This window comes from Sceloporus undulatus, chromosome 6 (genome assembly GCF_019175285.1).
Source record: "Sceloporus undulatus isolate JIND9_A2432 ecotype Alabama chromosome 6, SceUnd_v1.1, whole genome shotgun sequence".
NCBI lineage: Eukaryota > Metazoa > Chordata > Lepidosauria > Squamata > Phrynosomatidae > Sceloporus > Sceloporus undulatus.
In genome coordinates this window covers 153,183,596-153,206,835 of record NC_056527.1, presented here as the reverse complement: position 1 = coordinate 153,206,835, position 23,240 = coordinate 153,183,596, and the positions used below count along the sequence as shown (strand labels likewise).

The 23,240-nt window shown below is 41.9% G+C and overlaps 1 protein-coding gene across 4 annotated transcripts in view; it reads right to left on the bottom strand.

Annotated features, from left to right (window-relative positions):
* The window catches only part of CCDC33 (coiled-coil domain containing 33), a 112,352-nt gene that overhangs the window by 37,616 nt on the left and 51,496 nt on the right, over positions 1-23,240 (bottom strand). For 3 of the 4 annotated variants that reach the window (XM_042475304.1, XM_042475308.1, XM_042475306.1), the window contains 4 exons: positions 18,600-18,723; positions 17,650-17,783; positions 15,354-15,425; positions 6,889-7,041 (listed from right to left, as the gene is read on the bottom strand). In XM_042475304.1, coding sequence (XP_042331238.1) covers positions 6,889-7,041; positions 15,354-15,425; positions 17,650-17,783; positions 18,600-18,723 — 483 coding nt within the window. The remainder of the gene's footprint in view (positions 1-6,888; positions 7,042-15,353; positions 15,426-17,649; positions 17,784-18,599; positions 18,724-23,240) is intronic. The other variant, XM_042475305.1, reaches the window with a different exon arrangement.

Genomic DNA, 23,240 nt, shown 5'->3' with positions numbered 1-23,240 from the left:
TAATTGTTGGTCTCAAAACCAGAGAGGAAAATGTGAGAATATGGAACTGCATAGCTGGAATGATCTATTTCCTTCCTTCCTTCCTTCCTTCCTTCCGCCAACAAATCTATGTGTTTTATAGTGACCAGCTGAGATATATACTTGCATTTTATCAAAGGTGGATTCTGCTTTCTAGCTCACATTGCCAACATTCATGCATGCAACGAGATAGCAGGAGTGAGCAAACCTCAGAGATGCTTTTCAGTGGCAGGTGTGAAGAGGCTGGCTTCACACACCAGCTGCTTGCCTTCCTCTCCATCTTGGTTCTTGCTGCACACATGCCACTCCGTATTTTTCATCATGAATGCACACTGTGATTTGGCACTCTCAGCACTCAAGTCACAAATGGGTAGCCTTGGAGTGTGACATGTTCAATTGCCGCTTGTGTTGGGGATGAGCCATGCTGGCAACTCATTTGTCTTGCCTGCAGTGCAAGACATCTCTTTATTGGAGAGAAGATGGGGTGGGGAGGAGGATACATACCAAGCTGGAACAGGTAAAAACTATGCTGAAAAACACATTCCTATTTTCATGGGTTCATTCTCAGGCTAGGACAGTGGAGGTATATTTCTGTCATTCTTCCATAGCAGCAAGTGAAAACTGTAACTTTTTCAGGGTAAGGCTTATTTTCAGAAGCAAGAACAGTAGAAGCTGGTTCCTGCCCTTTCCTTTTGCAAATATCTGCTGCTGTTACGCTGACCTCATTTTTGCTCCTGGCTAGAGCCTTTAAAGCTTGGTTCCAGGTTGTTCTGAGAGTTCTGGAATTCTGAGATGTTGTGCACTGTTTTCAAATGTATTTTTAAATGGGTAGAATAATAATAATAATAATAATAATAATAATAATAATAATAATAATACTTTTTATTCCGCAATGATCATAGCGGTGTACAGTACAAAAATGCAATACAATACAATACAATACAATCTCTCTCCCTCAAGATGGTGGCTGAAGGGAGGGCTTTTCTTCTTCCACGCAGACTATTTTTTTTTATATTACAGTACTTTTAGATTCTTTTAAAATTGTTTAAAATTGTTTAGTTTCCTGTACTCCACTGTACGATTTTTTGATATGGGGTGGAATAAAGATATTTTAACCCAAATAAATAAATAAGAAAATAAAAAAATGTTGGCCCTCTGGGGTGTCACCCAGTGTGGCCCATACCCCCTGCGCCATCCTAGTGACACGTCTGCTCTTGAGATCCAGTCCGACTTTATGATTCTTTCACAGCAGCTACACCCACAGCCTCCCTCCTTGCCTACATTGGCATGCCTATCAGTCCTCTAGATGTGGTTGAACTACAACTCCCAACAGCCTTAGCCAGCATAGCCAATGGGGCAGCAGATGGCTGGTGCAGGAGCTGCCCTGCTCTGCCTTAAGCAAGGATGGTAGTAGGAAGAATGGCTTCTTCAGCTCAAGAGCATGCATCTTATCTTGCAGTACTTGGAAAACATTTTTGTTCTGGACTACACCCCCCAGAATGCCATAGCCAACAAGGCCCTTTGCCAGGGTGGCTGGTGGATTCTGGGATTGGTAGTCCAGAATTTGGAAGTATCTGGATTCTAGGGAGCCTTCAGGGAATATACTGAAAACATGCTTTTCACACCAAAGGCACACTTGCCGAACAGAAGACCTCCTTCAAACATACCGAGCTGCCTTCTGCATCTCTTGGGTCAACGCCATTTGAATAACACTTCCTTTTATTCAGTTCATATGCCACTTGGGTGCAAAATGTGGTTGGTTTTTTATACTGCTTAAGGGCATTAAGCTATGTAAAAAAAAAAATCAGCAAGCAGCCAGAACATAGATCGAATTACAGGATGAGAGGCTTCAAAAGGCACGTGGGATTAATTTGTAAAATAAAAACAACAGCAAAGCAAAAATAGATGCATTGAAGCTTCCTGAGAACCGTGCCCAAATGATTTGCTTTCTGCCAAGGTATTTAGGGAGGTATGTCTTTGATGCTACATAGGTAGAGATCTGTTGATTCCCTGGCAAAATCAAATCTGAACTTCGGGGATCTGAATATATATATATATATAAACAGTTCTGTTCCTTTCATGAATGCTAATGTAGGAAGGGCATACCAGGTAAGCATCTCCTGAACTAACCTAAACAGTGTTCATCATGCCAGTCTGGCTTGCTGAAATTTGCATCTTGGACACTGATGTGTAAAAAACAGTGACTGCCATCAGCACAAAACAATACACATGCAAATCACTCCTGCATTCCCAGGCTCACACAGTATATAGACACCCACTTTTTCCAGGCAAGCATTATCTGAAGATGCCAGCCACAGATGCTGGTAAAACGTCAGGAAGAAAATCTGCTACAACATGGCCACATAGCCTGAAAAACCCACAAAAAACTATGGATGCCGGCCATGAAAGCCTTCGACTTCACAGTGATTGTATATGATCTTCATGCAAATTGGGGTCCAAATCAAGTGACGTACCCACCAGGGAGCAGTTGTGTATGTACAGACTTGCCTCTGCAGAGATCAGTGCTAACCTGAACTGTAGTACTGTAGCTGGAAATGTGTTTACTACCTATTGTTGTTGTTGTTATCTGCCCTCAAGTCAATCTCGAACCATGGTGACCCTATGGATAAGACATCTCCAAGACTCCTTGTCCTCCACTGTTCAGCTTAGTTCTCGCAAAATCATACCCATGACCTCCTTAATAGCGTCCATCCATCTAGTATGCAGCTTTATTCTCTTTCTACTTCCCTCCACCTTTCCTAGCATTATTGTTTTTTCCAATGATTCATGCCTTCTCATGGTGTATCAGAAGCATGACAACCTCAGTTTTGTCATCTTGGCTTCCACAGAAATTTCTGGCTTGATCTGCTCCAGGACCCATTTATTTGTCTTTTTAGCTGTCCATGGCATCCTCGGCACTCTTCTCTATCATCTACACTTTGGTATTTGCTATGGGTTCCCTGACTGGTTGAGAAAAAGTAGCGCATTCCCTCTTCTTGTTGGGACTTCTCTCCCATTCATTGAGCTATTTTAGAAAATCAGAAAGTGTTCGATGACCATGGCGCTGTTGCTAGCTATACAGCTTATAGAGGATGTTGTTGAAGGTGAACCAACTCAGCTGAGAAGAGGAACAATGCTTTTTGGGATGATAAAATACAATTTGACCCACATATCCACAGATCCAGTATCCAGAGTTTCACATATCTGTGTCTGGGAAAAATGCTCTTTCTAGGCATTTCAAAGTCCTCATTTCAAAAAGAAGACCAAATGCACCTTGAGTTCTCTCATAAGCAAAGCGAATATTCCTCTCCTCCCTCCTGCCTCCCTTGGAATGACAAAGTAAACTGTAACATAGCAAGCTATTTTCTTAAATTCCTTTATGATAATAGGAATGGGAGGCTGGGTACTCAACAGGTGATGCCAGGGGCATCACTAGAGGAGATGTAGCGGGTGCAGATCATACCGGGTCCCTAAATATCTGCTTTGCTGTGATGTTCACTTGCATCCCTTTAAAACACTGAAGAGCTGGTGAGAGGGGCAAGGCTCAGTGAGAGGAGAAATGAAATGCCCCAGGTTTTTTTTTAAATTAAAAATTTAAAATTTTAAAATTTTAATTATTTTATATATATATATATATATATATATATATATATATTTAAAAATTGTCTTTAAAATTATCACATCACACAAAATGTTCACTTTGACCACATAAAACTATGTAGACATAAATACATTTAGGCTGCGCGTATGATATTCTAACTTAAAGGTATACTTTTAATGTTGCTAGTTGTTTATGTCACAACTATTACCATTATATTCAGTCATATACAGGAATGATGGTTTGTGAGTAACATTAGTAGAAAAAAAATATTACTAAGGTTTTTGTAAAGTGTGGTAGTAGGAGGAGGTCAATGGGGGATGACACCATGAGTGTCACTACACCGGGTGACAGCAACTCTAGTGATGACAAGGAGAAGGCATCACATTGAGGAATAACATCGCCACACTGTGTTTGGGTCTGATCCAGTGTGGGTCTGACTCAGCCAAAACAAATCCAGTTCAGTGTCCTACAGTGTTCTTTGTCTTATGAATAACATGGTATTTGCTGGGTGAGTGACTCCCCTCCACAATGAAGGTTGCTGTGGTTTATTGTGTTTTTCTATTATGCTGCTATCAAAGCTAACGTGTATATAATGAAAGGCAAAGCAATAATGCTCCATGGATTGAATGGCCAAGAGTATGGGAGGGAAAGAAGGGTGAAACGATACTTTCCCCTTTATTGCCAGCTTTATTCCATCATATGGGATGAGAAATGTGCTTTTTGTGTGAGCACAGAGATCCACACATATTACAAGCAGGCAGCAGATTGTGATACATGGCAGAGAATGTAGCAGAAAATGCGAACAAACAGGATTCCCCCCCAATGGCATAAGAATATATTATTTTTGGAACGTAAAGCAGTGTTTCTCTTAGGCCATCAAGACATTCATATTCGATCACTGACTCAGTACTTTAAATGAATAGGGAACAGATGTGGACATTGATGCATATGTTTCGGGATGAACGAAAGATAGGAGAGGGGGATGGTAATAGGATGATGCTATGAGGGTTGTAGGAGTTCTATCAGACAAGCCGATGGGAGGAAGATTAATGGTAAAATCTATCTAATTAGTAGTAGTAGTAGTAGTAGTAGTAGTAGCTGTAGGTGGGGTGGTGAACCCACTCCAGGTTTTGCATTGGAGTTCAAAGGAGGTATCCAGGGCGTTGAACTCCAACACCCACATAGATGGAAACTTGAAGTTGGAACTAAACCCTGGAATAGATCCCCCTGTCCTAAACACAAGTCAGCAAGTGACTGAGGAAACAGGTGACTGATGTGTTAGAGATGTCACATAGTCAGTCTAGTCCAGGTTAGTCACAGATTATTTGAGCAAGATGAAGGGAGAAGCATGAGGATGGTCGATATCCAGTCCAGACATTGTTATACCAGGTCAGAAGTCCAGATAAACAAAGCAAGCAAGGAGTAAACAGAGTATACTTGACCCTCCATGCTTTAACTTTTGCAGATTTGATTATTCACGGATTTGATTAATATGTTCTCTCTAGGAATCTCTAGGTCTTCCAATGCAAATCTGCCATCGTAGGAGCGAATTGTGGTGTGTGGAGTGTATCACACTAGCAGCTTGGCACAACTGGACCGCTCGCAGAAAAGGGCACAGTCTAAGTGTGTGGGTAGCATGCATTTTTAAAGTGCTCCACAGAGTCCTCAGATAACAGCCTTGCAATCACCCACCTCTTCCCCAGTTTCACTCTTTATTTTCTGTGTTCTCCTGTGCATTTAATAGCCAAGCTATAATCACATGTTATTTAAAGAGAGAGAGAGAGAAAAAAGAAAATCCAGACGGATGGTGGGCGTAAGGCCTTCACTTAGCAAGCAATGGCTCTGGTAACCCAGTAGCATGGTTTTATCAATACTTAAGCTTTGCTGATGTCAGCCGTATATCCGCCGAGCTGAAAAGTACAGGCTGTAGGGGGCCGTGGGGTCTCAAGACTAATGCAACTGTAATAGCAATGAATTGGGTAAATGGATTCAAAATTGAATACTCTTTATCACACTGGAAGCTTTGAAACTCATGATACAGCCTAGCCATGCTTTTGAATAAGGTCAGGATAGTAGTATCTGCTGACAGTTTGGGTAAGGAGCAAGACTGGGAAGAGGGACTGGGTGGGTCCCTCAGTGTAAGGACTAGATTCCACATTGGAGATGCCTAAATACCCAAAAGGCACCAGATCCTGCGTGATCTTGGAAGCTAAGCAGGGTCAGACCTGGTTAATACTTGAATGAGAAACTGCCAGTGTATACCAGGTACTATAGGTGATATTACAGAGGAAGGAACTGACAAAACCATATTTAAGGATTCCTTGGCCAAAAAACTCTATGACATGCATGAGGTCACCATAAGGTGATCTGAAGGTGGCACACACACAGTGTGAATTTATGCATGCAAACCTAGGCATAGTTGGGATTATGCTACATCACCCTAGAATGATAACATTGCACACTTGAATGCACAAACAAATACACATCCCAATGCACATCTGCACAGACAAAGTGAGCTGCAATCTTGAGCTGAAAGCAGATATTCCACACTGGACAAAAGTAGTCAGTCACATCTACAGGGGAATTTATGCAGGTGTAAGAAATGGCAGGATTCTAGTTTAAATGGGTTCACCGTCTTCTTATGGTAGTCTATACTGTACTTTCCTTTTGTATCCAATTCCTCTGGGCACAATTATTATTGCTGATGGTGCGGTTGTTTTATTTGTTTGTATCCCACTTCAAAGACCCAAAGTAGCTTCCAAAACTGGACTAAAGACCATACAAAAGCATCAGTCTGTCTATCTATCTATCTATCTATCTATCTATCTATCTATCTATCTATCTATCTATCTGTATATGTGCATTATAGAGGTGTATATTTTATATATAATCTGTAGAACAAAACAACAAAAAATTAAAAGTCCATAATGGTCAATTCCTAAAAAGCTTGAGAGAATAGAAAAGATTTTACTTGCCAGCAGAAAGAGAGCAAGGAGAGAACCATCCCAGCCTCCCTAGGGAAGGAATTCCAAAGTCTAGGAGCAGACACCAAGAAGGCCCTCTCCCTTGCTTCCAGTTAAGAAGTTTGAAAATGTGGTGGGGTGATTTAGAGCTCAAACATGCTCATATGGGGAGATACAGTCCTTCAGATATCCTCAAATATCCATCAAATATTAGTATAACCACTGCTCTCTATTCAAGAGGAGATTGTAACATCAATGAGAAGTAGAAGTATGAAGTGTATAACACAATAAAAAAGCAGCACTCACATTTGGGTGAGTCATTGGAACTAAGTTGGTCTGTTCCGTTTTTGAAGGCGGCCTGGTCCATGGCTCTTTAATAGTTCCCAGTTGTCCCACAAGGTTTGTATCCAAGACGGGAAGGCCGTTTGTGGTAGATGAAGTGAGAAACACATCCGGTCGCTAGAGGAAAGATAGAATGTTAGGACGGCCATTAGGGTAGACAAGTGGGTGAAGAGGTCAGAGAAATCCAAAGAGGAAAGGGCTAATAGAATCTGTTCACTATGATATGTAATAACAATCTTCCATATTCAGAAACCAGCACAACCACAACTAAACAAAACTTTAGAAGGGATTCTCTTGCCATCAAAAGTCATCAAGTTCAGTATAAAAAGCAACTTAATCTAACAAGAAAGGGGGGGGGAAGCATTATATTTTTCATGAACAGCTCCACCAGAATACACCAATGTGGTATTTGTGGTTGTGTGCCTTCAAGTCATTTCCAACCTATGGAAACCCCAAGGTCAATTTATCATGGGATTATTTGGACCAGATTTGTTCAGAGGGGGTTTAGCTTTGCTTTCCTCTGAAACAGAGAGTATGACTTGCTCATGAGGTTTCCATGGTCGTACCAAGATTCAAACCCTGTTTGGTCTAGTCATAATGCAATGTTCAGACCACTACACCACTCTGGCTTTCACCAGTGTGTTACCTCCAATGAATATTTGTTGTAAGGGTCTTCCAGGTTAAGCCTGATGTGATTTTAAACTTGTAGGAAGAACTTCATTTTGCCCAGATGCATTATATCTCAGCTTACTAGAAGTTGAACAAATAACCAATCAAACTTCCATTTTAATTGTTTCTTTCTTGTGCATTACATTAAGACACATCACTCATGCTAAGTGATAAGGCTATTTAATAACATTGTTCCAAGGGTTGCCAATGCATATCCTAGTGAGGGCTCCTAAAGGGATGAGAATCATGCAACCCTCCAGATGTTTGGACTAAAACCCCCAGCATTCATCACTATTGCCTATGTTGGCTAGGTGTGCTGTGACAACATTTCTCCTTTGATATTTGAATGAGTCCCTCTTCCTTTGTAGACATACCCAAGGACTGAGGTTTGCTGGAGTGACCCACTTTGTGCCACATCAGTGGGATCAATATATTGCCCAAGGCCACAGGACAGAACCTTGTTAGCTGTGGCACCTCAACCTTGGAGACCCAATTGGAGCAGATGTTGGCTTCATTCTGGTGCCATGTAAATACATGGTCTTTTATTAAAACCCCTGGGGTCTGTCCGTCCATCCGTCCATCCATCCATCCATCCATCCATCCATCCATCCATCCGAAGGGCATATGACTTCCCACCCCTGGACTAGTATGTGTCTTTCACATTCTGGCAAGCAAAAGGATTATTTGGTGAGCATCTGCTTGTTGATCTGCTATTCAAGACATAGCAGTCATGCCAGAAAACAATAAAAAGAACACTCGCCATACAACATGTATGTGCACACACATGCAGAGCAACACACAGACCCACACCATTCTCCCAAATCTGAAATAATAAACTATCCAGTCTTTCAATTGCAATTCAGCTCTTATTAGGGACAAGGCTGGCGCATGACACCCTCTCATTGGCTCCGGAGTGATGGTCTCCCCTCCTTCGACATGACTGTACAAATCTATTACGAAGCCACTCTGGGTGAAAGTCATCATCTGCAACGCAGCACAGTGACACCCGGCAGCTGCTCCTTAACTAAACAAAGGTGGCTCACTAATTGAAGAGGATTCAATTGAATGCAAACTTCAATCATTTCCCAGCAAGGCCTATCTTCTCCTATTCCCTTTCTGCATTCACTGGCATGCCTGGCATATAAGACCTAGTCATTTCCCCATAATCTGCTTCTAACTTCTTAAATTGGTCGCTGCGTATGGTTGGCGGCAAAGTGGCCTGCACCATTTCCCACTCCGTGATCTGGGGCAGTGATGATTCATTAGGCATTATTATGAGGACGTGACTGTGTCTGCAGCCTTTTGGCCCCAAATCCTTCCCATGTTGCTTCACCTTCTCTTGGTGAGAGAATGCACAAGTGGATCCAAAAACACCTCGGCTACTAGTCTGATCGGTGCCTCATTAATTCCGCCAAATGTGCCTCTTGCAAGCCAGCACCATTTCATTAGGCTGGGAAGCCCTTGACCCCAACCTGGGTCCCTCTGCATCAAAAGAGAGCAAGGGCTGGGCTGGCTGGTGGCAATTATGCCTAGCCTTGCAAAGAATTTCTCAGAGAAAACAAGACCTTCATGCAAAATGCAACAGTTTTATCTGGCTCCTTATGAATTATGCCAAGCCAGAGAAACAGATGGGGCCCAGGGTGGGCTGAAAATGAAGTCAACAACCCCCCACCACATTTCTTTCATGTGGCAAAGATGGGGCACCTTGGCCGGCAATGCCGCACGTGCTCATAATTCAATTAGCTCTCCCCTAAACTCTCCTTGGGGAGATGTGAGCGGAAATGGAAACATTTTCCTCCACAAAGGCATTCATTTTTCTGTCTCTGTCTCTGTCTCTCTACTTCACTTAGCCATGGCCTCCTTGTAAACCACTCATTAGCTTTCTAACAAAGCGAGGCCAGCGCAATCCGTTCCCATTCGATAGTCATTCTATCACGCCACTATAATTTCTGCAGCAATCAAGGCTTCTAACAGATGCTGAAGGGAGGGGGGAAGATTATGGAAGAAAGGAACCTGATGGAGAATAATGAGGACCTATGACTCCGCTCTATTCAGTATGTAGAAAAATCTTGTAGCACCTTTGAGACTAACTGAAAGAAAGAAGTTGGCAGCATGAGCTCTTGTAGACTTAAATCTATTTCCTCAGAAGTTGTAATTTTGCCCCTTGTTTTCTTTCCAGTAATCCCTTTGGATTTCATATGCATATTACAAGCAAATGTGGATAGATAAATACACTGCTAAAGAACTGTGGGAATCATTTTACTTTAAACCCAATACATTTTGCTGTGGCAATTAAACCACTCATTGGCAAGAATATCAATGGAGGGAGATTGGCTACAGTGAATGCAACTGAAAGTACTGATCCATACTCTCCAAGTGACCCATTTGGACAGGATCATTTCAGATTGTTGAATGACTTGCCAGAAGAGATCCATCAAATCACATGCTAAGACGGATCTTTTCCGGCAGGCCTTCCTTGAGTAGAATGACTCAGTTATGAATAAATTCTCCCCTTCTTATGGAGCAGGCCACCACTTTGCCCATTGGACTATTGCACTGTTGACAATATTCTATTTTAACAGATCAATTTTAAGTGTATTATGTTTAATTCTTTTTACAGGGGGTAGTTAAATACTGTATTGTATATGTATTGTGTACTATATATTGGTGCTGTTTTAACATGTGAGCCGTTCGATTGCCCTGCAGCAGAAAGGCGGGATACAAATAAAAGATTTATTATTTATTATTATTTATAGCTCTGGTTAATCCTCTGCTGTCCCACTTCCTCAGCTGCATGTCCTGTTTTTTCACTCTGTTCATCCCACTTTCCCCCTTTGTGTTGTGGCTTCACATGAGGCATTGTGTGGTGCAGTTGCACATCATGTAGTGCACATTGTAGTTGTGCATTTTATACTATGCATCACACAATGGCACCTAGTAATTGGCATGTGTAGTGTAACACTGTAATTCTGAATGGGGGTTGTATGGTGCATATTTTCACAGTGGATATTTACACTATGTTGAAAAGATGCTGGATTGCAGCCAAACACTGTGTAGTCCTTCAGCGCGGAGGGTCAGGAGAGTATACAGTACATTATTGCAGAGACTTCCAATCAAAAATTCCTCTTGTGAAACCACAGACCCGCACAGGTGCATTTGACAACAACTTCCATCATCCCCAGCCAGCTGACCGGGGATGATGGGAATCACAATCCAACACATCTGGATGATATCAGATTGGAGAAGGCAGCATGACACCATCATACATTATTCATTTAATTTATGGTTTTTCAGCTCCCCCACATAGCCCACTGTGCACTTAACAATCTGTCAGCATCTGTCACTTTAGCACAGCTACATCACAAAACAGTGTGTTTAATTTCACTCTTATCAGCCCAAATCTCCTTTTGTGTATTTTTGAAAGAGTGTTGTTGTTGTTTTAAAAAGCAAGCCACTGTTACTCAGAAAAAACAGTTTAAAGTGACAGCTAGCAAGTTAAAAAAAGGAAAGAAAGAAGCCAAGGATCACAAGACTGTTGTTTCTATAGAATGAATTAAATCCCCTTGAATAGCTTTGAAAAGCTTGGCAGACTGAGGGAAGCACACGCCAGGCAAATGCAAATATATGGATTTTTGCATGCGCCCCTTTGGGTGGGGGCACTCCAAACACTGAGGGGTCTCAACGCACGTGGGTGGGGGGATTTCAGAGCAATCCAGGGGGTGATGCCCTGGTGCTTTGGCACGTGCGACTGAGGAAGGGGGTGCAGAAGAAGGAGCGGCAGACAAGCTTTTACAGGAACCTAATTAATTCATATTGTTCCCTTGTTTACAATTGCCAGCATGTCCCTCCTCTCTCCATGTGTTGAACATTTAATAGTAATCTCCTTGAAACAGGGACATGTGTCCCTGTTGTTACTGCACAATGCTAATAGGACTGGTCCTTCTCTTTCCAAAGTTTGGTGGTGAATGTTGATCACCAGGGACCTTATCAGACACATTTTCCCCCATTATAGGCATGGGAAGAGGATGCTCAGGGCCGTGCAAGCCCGAGAAAAAAATGCATTTTACTGCATCCCAAAGTGTCCTCAAAATGGCCCCATTTTGACACCCAGTGCTAAGCCATTCCCATTCAGGACTGAGGTGTGTCATTTGGCTTGAATGGAAGACTTCCGACCGAGGCAAACGACGTGCCTCAGTCCCGAATGGGTGCCGGGTGCTGAAATGGGGCCATTTTGAGGACACTTTGGATGCGGTAAAATGCGTTTTTTCTCAGACTAGTGTGGCCCCAAGCATCCCCTTCCCATGCCCATAACTGGGAAAAATGTGTCCGATAAGGTCCTAAATAGACAAAATAGCACCACTCATGATGAAGAAGGAGGTCTCTGGTTGGAATCCTCTTGGTGATTTATGCTGGCATGATGGCGAGTTATGGCTGGCATCCTGTCAGTGATATATGCAAGTGTAACACCAGTTTATGCATGAATTATGTGGTCATAAACTAACCCAGAAACCCAGTCTATTGGAGCAATGTTACAACATTCATTGCGGGGATCCTAATGGGCAGCAGCTGTGATGAAGGACTACTTCAGTCAGCTCGAATAGACAGGCCAAAATAAAGCTGTTTCGGGTCACTTTGGAGGTATGCTGTTTAAATGACACAGGATCTTAAGAGGCTAGATGCTGAGCCAAAACTGCTCTTCAGTCCTTAGGACTGGAGCGTGGCTTTGGCATGGCTTCTGACCTATAAGGATGCATTCATCATTTAAACAGCATACCTCCAAAGTGACCCGAAGCAGCTTTATTTTGGCCTGTCTGTTCAGGCCCTTTGCCTTTTCCTCAACAACACAACAGCACACAACAAGTATTTCCTTTCTCATTCCATGAAAGCATACATTATCAGCACAAATGGTCAAACTGCAGCCTTCCAGTTGTTGTTGGATTACATCTCCCAACATTCTTCAGCATTGGCTCAGCTGGCTAGCAAAGACCAATGGGAGTTGCAGTCCAGCATGTATGAACTAGAGAGATAAATGCAATCTGCCCACCCCTGGTTTACAGGGTCAGCAATGGTAAATCAAGAGGTCAAGAGCCTTACAAGGAATCTACAACCGGCTAGTCTGGCCTCTATGGATTTCAGTGCTTTCCTTGCCCACCCATCAAACTGAGTTTCAGAAGAGAGCCTCTTTATGTATCTGTCTCTCTCTGCACCGATCACCTGCTGCCATATGGAAAAAGAAAAAAGAAAACCCTTACAAATGCCAAAAGGTTAAAATTAAAATGGTCCAGTTCACCGCAAAGCTGGGATTGATTGAACTGGCAGTGGAGCTTTATTCCAACCCCCTTCCATTCCGCCTCCAGCGACAAATTCATTCTTTTTCATTGTTGCTGGGGCCGATTTGCTGAAACAAGCTTTAAGGAGAGAATCAAGAAGCTGTGCCTGTCATCCGATATTTTCTTTTCCCTCCCTCGCTTGTTCATACATTTGTGGGTGTGGGTTGGCGGAAGGGAAGAGAAAGCTGGAGTAAAGAAGGGAGGGGGCAACAGTTCCTAGATCAAAACAATAATCAGCTAAATGAATTCCGCAGCATTTTCCCGCATGACTAGGAGTGATAATTTAGTGCGCCAGCCAGCTGGAAGGAAAGGGATTAATTCTGCACTTACCGACACCCCTGTGAATAATTCATCACATGCCAGCCCCTCTCTGGTGACCCCCCTGGGCCATTACTGCAAAGTACCTCACCAGACAGACCTGCCCCAGCCATGGGGGTCTCCAGGGGGAAAGAGCAATGGAATTAACCCGCCAGCCTTAAGTTTGGTCCCAAATTAACTTTGTGGTGGGGGGAAAAAGGGAAAGCAAGTGCCTTGTTGTTGCTTGCTACTGTACTGCAGAACTGGCCTTATAATGTCATGATCCTCGGTATATTTTCAGTTGGTTGGAAAACCATCTTGTCCAGCTCACATTTAGGGATGGCTCAGCTACCACCCCCTTCATCACCATTACTATAAGCAATGACAATAATAGCAAGTTATAATAGATCAGTGCCTCAAATTAAGTTGTTTCATGTGCCTTCGAGTTGTTTCTGACTTAGGTTTCTTGGCTTTTTTTGCCTTTGCCTTCCGCAGAAAACTTGCATTTTTCTCCTCTATTCATTTTTTCACACAGGATAAGTCCTTAACTATTATGACGACTGTATCTTTATACAGGAAACCTATAATACATATATATATATATATGTCCAACATTGTCCTCGTCAGAGTTTCCTGATAACTTGGGAAACTCATTTCTCATTGGAATATTTTAAAAAAAATATTCCATGGTTATTGGTTATTGGTATTGGTTATCGTTTTGGTTTTTTAATTGTTGAATTTTACCCTTATGCTGTGTAATCCTTTTAAAGAGGGAGAGATATTATGTATCTATTGAGGTATTTTAATCTTTGTACACTGCTTTGATTGTCTTGACAAAAAGCAGGATAGAAATAAAAGTATTATTATTATTATTATTATTATTATTATTATTTATTAAATATTCTTTCCATCCCTATGGCTAGCAGCTCAACTAAGAAATGCCAGGTCAGCGGCTGAGATGACCACATCAAAATTCAACACCTGTTACTTGTGGGTCAGTTGGTGGCAGTGCTGATCTCCTGTTATTTTAACCACACCCAGACAGACATACTCACAGACACACTGATCATTCCCCACTACACACAAACACAATGGAAAGGCAGGTGCCTTTTCTCCATCCTTTACAAGATCATTTGTACTGACAGGCAGAGGCTGATGCTGAGCATGGCTGAGCAATCATCATCTGTTGTTTTAACACAACCTCCTTTACAAGAGCTTGGGGTGAGATGGGTGGGAGAGAACTCAGTGCTTTATGAGACAATACATAAATGATCATCTATATTCATGACATTGCTCCATGAGTGGCCCGTCTCCAGCACTGGCTGCCTGCTGTTTACAATGTTCTTGCAATGGCAGGGTAGAATAGTTCACTGTACCCTTCAACCTTTCAAAGATAAAAACTAAGACACTTGTGTGACCAAGCAAGATCACATTGTGATCACGATGGAGAATGTTGTTAATGAGGAAGCACAGACAAGCTAGGAGAGGCTGCAGCAGTTTGCTTTTGCCTGAGCCTGTTGGAAAGGACACTATTCTGACCTCTCCTTGTGCCCCTGCTACATTAGTGGAGGATAAATTATTTTTGTCCTTAGAACTCAGTTTGCAGCAGCTGAAGCAATCCAAAGACAAAGGGTGAAAGCGGGAGGAGAAGAGAGAAACTGGGACATTTTAAAAGCAGCTGGAACAGTTGGACGACAGAGAACTATCCGGGACTTGGAAGAAACAGCAGTTTGTGTACTTGTTCTTGTTGTTCTCTTGTCCACTAGGGATGAGAGGGTTTAGACAGAGAGGAATTAGGATCTGTTGTCTTCCTTCCTTGCTTGCTTTTCCATTTTCCTACATCCTTTTTCTCTTTTATATTAGTTTAGAAAGAATCTGGCTGTTGCTAACCAAGAATGTATCTCCTTAATAAATGTTCCTCCTGTTGAGGATTCTAAGGTTATTTTTTCTCTCTCTGCAGTTTGGCCCTTTCACATTCACTGCCCCAAGATGGGCATCTCCGCTGTGAATGAAATACAGGCTCTAACAGGCCTTTCATGCCAATAATAATCTCTCAGAATCCATCCCCTCTAACAAGTTAAGGAGCTCAGATATTCTAGATGGAACCCACCATGATTGATTTTTTTTCCTCACCTCTGAATTGATTAATTGGAGACCAAGTTGGACAGTTGGGATTTCTCCAGATGTGGTTCGTAGAGTTGTATCCTGGGGAAACAACAGATAAGAGAAGAAAATCAATTAACATGGTCAGTCTGCAGCATTCGCTTCAGTCAAGGGCCCACATTCAATTGCTAGTCCCAACTAAATTCAATTGCTTTTTTGTTTATTTACAGCTCATGGCCTGCTCATACAAAAAGCAAAAATTAGCAATCCAAGATAGTTCAGGACACTAATTCCAATAATGCAAATAATGGATGGCATCCTAATGTATTATATTCCATCAAAATACATATATGTTCATAGCTGAGACAACTAGATCCTAAAAGGTTCCATTATATAATTAAGTTGGGAAGGTTGACAATATTAAAACTGGCTTCAGTCATGGGTTTATATCCAATTGCTAGTCCCAACCAAATTCAATTCCTGGATGGTAAATCAACACATACATAAATGCCATTGATTGAAAAGATCTACTCAGCTTGGGCCAGCAATAGGTTTTAGGCCATAGGGTTTGAATTTGCTCTTGTTGTTAACTGCCCTTGAGTCAACCTCAACTCATGGAGATCCTATGGATGAGACATCTCCAAGCCCTCTGGTCTCCGCTACTCTGCTTAGGTCCTTGTAAATTCATACTTATGACCTTCTTAATTAAATCTATCCATCTAGTTTGCAGTCTTCTTCTCTTTCTGCTGCCTTCTACCTTTCCTTGAATTATTGTCTTGTCTAGACCTTCTCATGATGTGGCCAAAGATGGCAACTTCAGTTTAGGCATCTTGGCTTTCAGAGAGATTTCAGGCTTGATCTGTTCAAAGGCCCATGTTTTAAATAGTTATATTTTTATTAATATAGAGTTACAAGCACATTGAAAGCAAATCAGAATCCTTATACAAATCTAGACATTCGTATTCGTTAAGCTTTGTCTTCATTATTCTCCATGTAATAGAAGAAAAACAAATAATATTTTCCTTCATACTTCCCATGTTCCCCTGACATTAAGTCCCTTCTATTAAACATGATATTTACTATTTTAGTCTTTTTATTTATTGTCTTTCTTTAATATCCAAAGAAAACAAAAACAAAACCCCACAAAGATTCCCTTGGTGCTATTTCAAATATCAGTCTTCTATCTCATACTCATATATCTTAATTCTGTCTTGTCTATTCTCAAAGCCACTTGCTTTGCTATTGCCATCTTTTTCTGCAAAACCCTGTTATGGGAAACCATGCTTCTTCAGTCTTATCTATATCTCTTTGGTTTAGCCAAGAAGTTAGTCTGTCCATCTGTTTCATGTCATCTAACTTCAGGAACCAGCCATCTATCATTAGAAGTTCCTGCTTCTTCCACACTTGAGCTTTGGCTGTCGACAGTATCCTCAGCATGCTTCTCTAACACCACATATCAAATGAATTTATTTTCTTATTATCCACTTTCTTCACTGTCCACTGTCTTGCATCTTTACATGGTGATGGGGAATACAATGGCTTGGATGATTCTAATCAGGTTTTTTGGGTCAATTTTTTAACCTAAATTTCTAGACTTTTAGAATCATAGAATCATAGAGTTGGAAGAGACTGCAAAGGCCATCCAGTCCAACCCCCTGCCATGCAGGAAATCTCAATCAAAGCATCCCCGACAGATGGCCATCCAGCCCCTCTTTAAAGACCTCTAAGAAAGGAGACTCCACTACACTCCGAGGGAATATGTTCCACTGTCAAACAGCCCTTACTGTCAGGAAGTTCTTCCTAATGTTGAGGTGGAATCTCTTTCCTTGGGGCTTGCATCCATTGCTCCGGGTCCTAGTCTCTGGAGCAGCAGAAAACAAGCTTGCACCCTCCTCAATATGACATCCCTTTAAGTATTTAAACAGGGCTATCATATCACCTCTTAACCTTCTTTTTTCCAGGCTAAACACCCCCAGCTCCCTAAATTGTTCCTCATAGGACATGGTTCCCAGACCATCCACCATTTTAATGGCCCTCCTTTGGACACGCTCCAGTTTCTCAATGTCCTTTTTGAATTGTGGTGCCCAGAACTGGACACAATATTCTAGGTGAGGGCCTGACCAGAGCAGAATAGAGTGGCACTATGATTTCCCTTGATCTAGACACTATACAGTACTTCTATTGATGCAGCCTAAAATCGCATTGGCCTTTTTAGCTGCCGCATCACACTGTTGACTCATGTTCAATTTGTGATCTACTTGGACTCCTAGATCCCTTTCACACGTAGTTTGACATGAGTATGTACAGTAGGTCTGTCCAGCCCCACCTGGATGGGAAGGTTTTCGATTCGGACACCACTCCTGCTGCTGTCTGCCACCAGCTTGCGATACACTCGGTTGGTTAGCGGCAGCACAGAGAAGCCCAAGGGCCTGGGGCTGCTTTCCAGCTCTTCTCCAGGTCCTGCTGGGTGGGAAAGTGGGATAAACTGTATCAGTTAGTCTCTTAATACAGCACAGCAGGAAACCAAAGATCAAAGAGCATTTGCAGTTGCTTTCCCTAATGAACCTACAACCCTGTTTAGGGAAGCTTCCAAAATCTCTCTCATCCAAACATCACCCTGGATTTTAGAGTTGCAAATTAATGAAACATGTTTGCAAGTGGAACCAATGGATTAAAAGACTGGATTAGAGGTGGTGTCTGTGTGTATACGCTTTCAAGCCATCTGTCGACTTATGGTGACCCCATGGATTTCGCAGGGTTTTCTTAATTTCATAGGGTTTTTAAATATCAATACAAATGCATACAAGTAACCAGAAAGGTCTAGCTACACTAGAAAATGAGTGAAATCATCCCTTTTTAAGTTATAAAAGAATTGTAATATAGGGCCCGAACAGACAGGCCAAAATAAAGCTGCTTCAGGTCACTGTGGAGGTATGCTGTTTTAATGATGCATGCGTCCTAAAAGGACCTAAGGACTGGAGCGCAGCTTTGGCACAGCTTCTGGCCTCTTAAGGTGTGTGTCATTGAAACAGCATACCTCCAAAGTGACCCAAAGCAGCTTTATTTTGGCTTCTCTGTTCAGGCCCATAGTTCCACTTGTAAGTAATTATTTATGTGTAACTAATTACTTCAAAGTTTTGGGGAAAAATCCATCATCCCTTTCAATATGGTGATCTCTGAACTTGTAAGGGTTTTGTGATATTCATGTGCCTTTAGTTTATAATATATGGGGAGAAGCATATGTTTGTCTGTCATCTGCCAAAGAGAAAGGCATACTTGATTTGAAGTATTCGATCACCAGGGCTGTATCATCTGAGAAAGCGGTGGCTCCATCTCTTCCTTGAAACAAGTAGGATGAGTTCCATCTTGGTTGCTCAGGAGGCCCAGCAGGTGGAGAAAGCTGAGTAATGGGAAGAGATGAGGTATATTCAGTCAACAAAGCAGAAGGCATATTATGAACACTTTCATGTTGAACTAGATGGCACATTTAGCATGTTTGCAGAAGTGATGCTCTTTCAAGTGGCAAAAAATGTCTGATTGTTATAGCATTTCGTTTTCCTCACCTACATATCTTACATTTAGTGTGCTTTGGTCAATTGAAGGTACACATGGGCTTAATTAGCAAGTCATCATTTGCGGAAATCCCATTATGGGAGGGAAAGTACCCTTTAATACTCCAATTCCATGACAGAGCAACCTCAGTTTTCTGTATTAAGGAGCAAGCTACAGCTCTGTTAATATTGCTTTCACAGAACCAAAGGAAACAGGTGTCCTTATTTTTGCACACACATAAACAGCTCTGAATCAATTTGTAGCTGCTCTGACCCAGAACTCAGAAAGCTTGCTTTTTTGGATTACAGCTCTCACAAACTCCAGCCAGCATGGCCACTGGGATTTGAGGGAAACACAATTTTCAGAAGATGGTAATGTTTATTTCAAACAGAACTGGACACAATATTCCAGGTGGGCCTGACCAGAGCAGAATATAGTAGCACTATTACTTCCCTTGATCTAGAGTAGACACTATACTTTTATTGATGCAGCCTAAAATTGCATTGGCCTTTTTAGCTGCTGCGTCGCACTGTTGACTCATGTTCAACTTGTGGTCTACTTGGACTCCCAGATCCCTTTCACATGTAGTTTCATTCAGCCAGGTGTCGCCCATCCTATATCTGTGCATTTCATTTTACTGCACTTAGGGCTGAATGAAACTACATGTGAAAGGGATCTTGGAAGACAAGATTGAAATTAATGCACTTGTGTTTATAATTAAAAACAGAGACATTAATTCGTTATTGACAATATTGATAGGCGTGGATGAATGACACAATGAATAAATCGCTTAACAAAAACACAATAAATAACACAATGAATAACATATACTTTTCAGCATGTTCCCTCTTACTGGCACATTTTGTTATTGGCTCACTCCAAAATTTCCTGTCGGTCATTTTTGGAATTGCCTTCTCCAACTTGGCATTTTCTAGATCTGTTGGACTACAAATCATACAGTCTGACTACTTTTAGATTGTAAGCCTGAGGGCAGGGAACCGTCTGACTAAAAAATTGATGTACAGCGCTGTGTAAACTTACAGCGCTTTATAAATAAAGGTTAATAATAATAATAATAATAATAATACTTAGTGATTCAGTTATTTTTTTGGATTACAACATCCTGAATTAGCCGCGACTGTAAGATATTTTGAGAAACGGTAATGTAAAAAGCTAATATATTCCAGCTTTGGCTGCAGTAGTGGCCTGCCGGAGAAACAAGACTTGGAGAGAAACAGGTTGAGAAGAGGTTAAACTTGGTATGTGGGTAGCTCAACTATGAACGCTCTGAGTGCCAAGCATGTGTCAGGCCTGGTGCTCTGCTGAAGGCGAATCTGGAGCTATTGTCTGCAGATACTAATAGGGAATGACAGTTGTAAGGGGCATGTTGAGGTGGCAGAATAATTGAAGGTGATTTGCCAACATACATATTTATCCAAGGAAAGCTTCTGGCTTCCATATCCACAGTAACTGTCTTCACAGCAACAACACCTAACTCTCCATTGCAGCTCAGTAGAGCTCAGTTCATTGTCCCTGCAATGACTATTGCCAAGGCTTTGACACACAAGAAACACTTTCTCCCCCACCCCACCTAGTTTTGCCAGGTTTTCAAAAGAGCAATAACGGACAGTCAAAATTCATGACATGCACTGTTGACAGTCCAGAGGTAGCTAACCTGTTTCTGTTCTATGGATAAACAAAATGAAAGCAGTGGTTTCAGTTACGGTTGTATGTATTCATCTGTAAAATCAATATGTTCCCACTTTCATAAAACACATAATGCACACATGTACAGCATGTGTGCCTTAAAGTCATTTCCAACTTTTGATGAATCTAAGGTGAATATATCATGGGGTTTTCTTGGGCTGAGAATGTCTGTGTGACTCACCCAAGGTCACCCAGTGAGTTTCCATCACTAAGTAGGGAATTGAACCCTATCTCTGGAGCTGTAATACAATACTCAGAGCACAGCACCACACTGTTTGTTGTTGTGTGCCTCCAAGTCATTTCCAACTTAATGTGACCCTAAGGCAAACCTATCTTCGTGTTTTCTTGGCATGATTTGTCCTGAGGAGTTTTGCCATTGCCTTCCCCTGAGGTTGAGAGCATGTGAGTTGCATAAAGTCATCCAGTGGGTTTTATAGCCAAGCCCTGGAATCAAACCCTGGTCTCCAGAGTCGTAGTCCAACACTCAAACCACTATGCCATGATAGCAAGTGTTAGTTGTTTTACCTGCACTTGCCTATGCAAGGATGCCTCTGTTATTCTGCCCCAACTATTAGTTCACTATGGTTTTAAGATGGCTATGGCTAACTCTGCAAAGGTGATCATTGTGGATCTCTGCTTTATCTATGGCTGCTGCTGAAAGGGCCATACCACCATGAACAAGCCTCATCTCCTCTAAAATCAATGCTTTAAACAGCAGTTTTAAAAATGGGTTTTAATCTAAACAGCATCAAGCAAACCTGAGGTTATCGAGGGACTGCAAAATCGAGTGGAGAAAGTAAGGATGAAAGCATGTATGCATGCATACATAAACAAACATGCTGTACATAGGCATCCTAGGAGTTAAATGGCCTGCTGAAAAAACACAGGTAAAAAGGAAGTGGAGGGGAGATTATCATGACAGTTCAATTCCCTCTGTGGATTAATTTGTAATTCAATGGCTAAATGCAGCCCCGTGCTTGGAAAGTGAGATTTATGGTATGCAAAGCAAACCTTTTGGGCGGGTGGATGGGGGGGAAGCTTGTTACATTCCTGTTTGTTCTTCTTTAAGCCCCATGCCAGAGCTTTCTTGCACCTCCTCTTGCTGCTTCCAAGGCTAAATAAGAGATAGGAGCCTTCAGAAACCCTCCCTCTGCTAGAGCACTTCAACCTGCCTTCACAATTATTCCCCAGGCTGAAATGAAGACATTGTTAACCCTGCTCTGAGGCTGTAAAGAGGGAAGAAACAACAATCTCTAGAACTATAACTGCCTCAGTGCTCAAACTGTCAGTCCTTAAATTGTCACAACTCCATTGCACAGAAACCTGGGATTCAGGATTTATCACACGCAGCTATTAAGCCACCATAAAACTTTGACAATAGCGCCTTTGGCAATACATATTATACAATGTTGCTGCCTTGTCCTTGAAGCATGGTTGGAGCACACCTTGCCATTGATGGGGAAAACCCATCAATAAGCTGCCAATCGTGCTTGTATAGCGTTGGTCCTCGGGTGTGGTAAAATTACTCCTGTGACAATTTTGGGATTGCGTAGTCATGTAGTGCAGTGGGCCCTTGTTATCTGCTGGGGTTTGGTTCCAGGATCCCCCATGGATAACAAAATCCATGGATGCTCAAATCCCATGAAATACAATGGCATAGCAAAATGGTGCCCCTTATATAAAATGTCAAAATCAAGGTTTGCTATTTGAAATTTATACTTTCTAAAAAATATTTTCAAGCCGTGGATGCTTGAATCCATGGATAAAAAAGCCGTGGATAAGGAGGGCCGACTGTGTCAGTTGTCTCCTCCTCTTCCCCACTCTCTCTCCTTCGCTATTCCAGAACAACCTTTTTGTAAAACTTTTATTTTATTATTTTGTTACGCTAATATCATGTAACAAAACAATATCATTCCAAACAAAAAGAAAACACACATTCATACAAAAATGAAAGTCATGCTGGGTAGGGCATAGGACAGGGATGCAGGGTTAAGGATGAGGACAGAAGAGTGCGCAGGACCCACAACAGCTTGGTTGTGCTATTGAAGGTGCGTAAAGTAGGGAGTGATCCCCAAATAGTATGTGTGCTCTTCCTTTCATTAAGGCACCCGCAACAAGAATGACTTGAATTCCAAAACATATGGAAGACCAAAGCTTGGGAACCACAGCTCCTGATTTGGCAGATGTTTTGGAAATGCATACTTTCCAACATTTTGCAGATGACAATCAGGATTTGTGTGGCCAAACAAAACTAGAGTGTGGTAAGCTGTCAAACTGGGATATAGTTGGAGGATATGTGTCTGTACTACTATCAAATGGCACTTTTCTCCCAATGTTGTTAAAGTGGCTTGTCTGTAGATAGTCACTTTGAGATCTGATTCATTTTCAGAACTCTCCTTTTGAGGTAGGACATTATTCTTAAAGAACCAAAGAGAGAACTGCTAGATCATAGAGAAAATCATTCTCTTAGCACCATAGCTAACCAGTGGCCGATGGCAAGCCTATTGACAAGACCTAAGTGCAAGTGTATCCCTCTCCTATGTTCCCCAGCAAGTGATACAGAAAGGGACAGCCTATCTCCGATATGTAACCAGCCTGAACATATATTCAGTAGTCCCTGGTGGCTCCCACACCACCAGGGTGACGAATCCAAGCCAG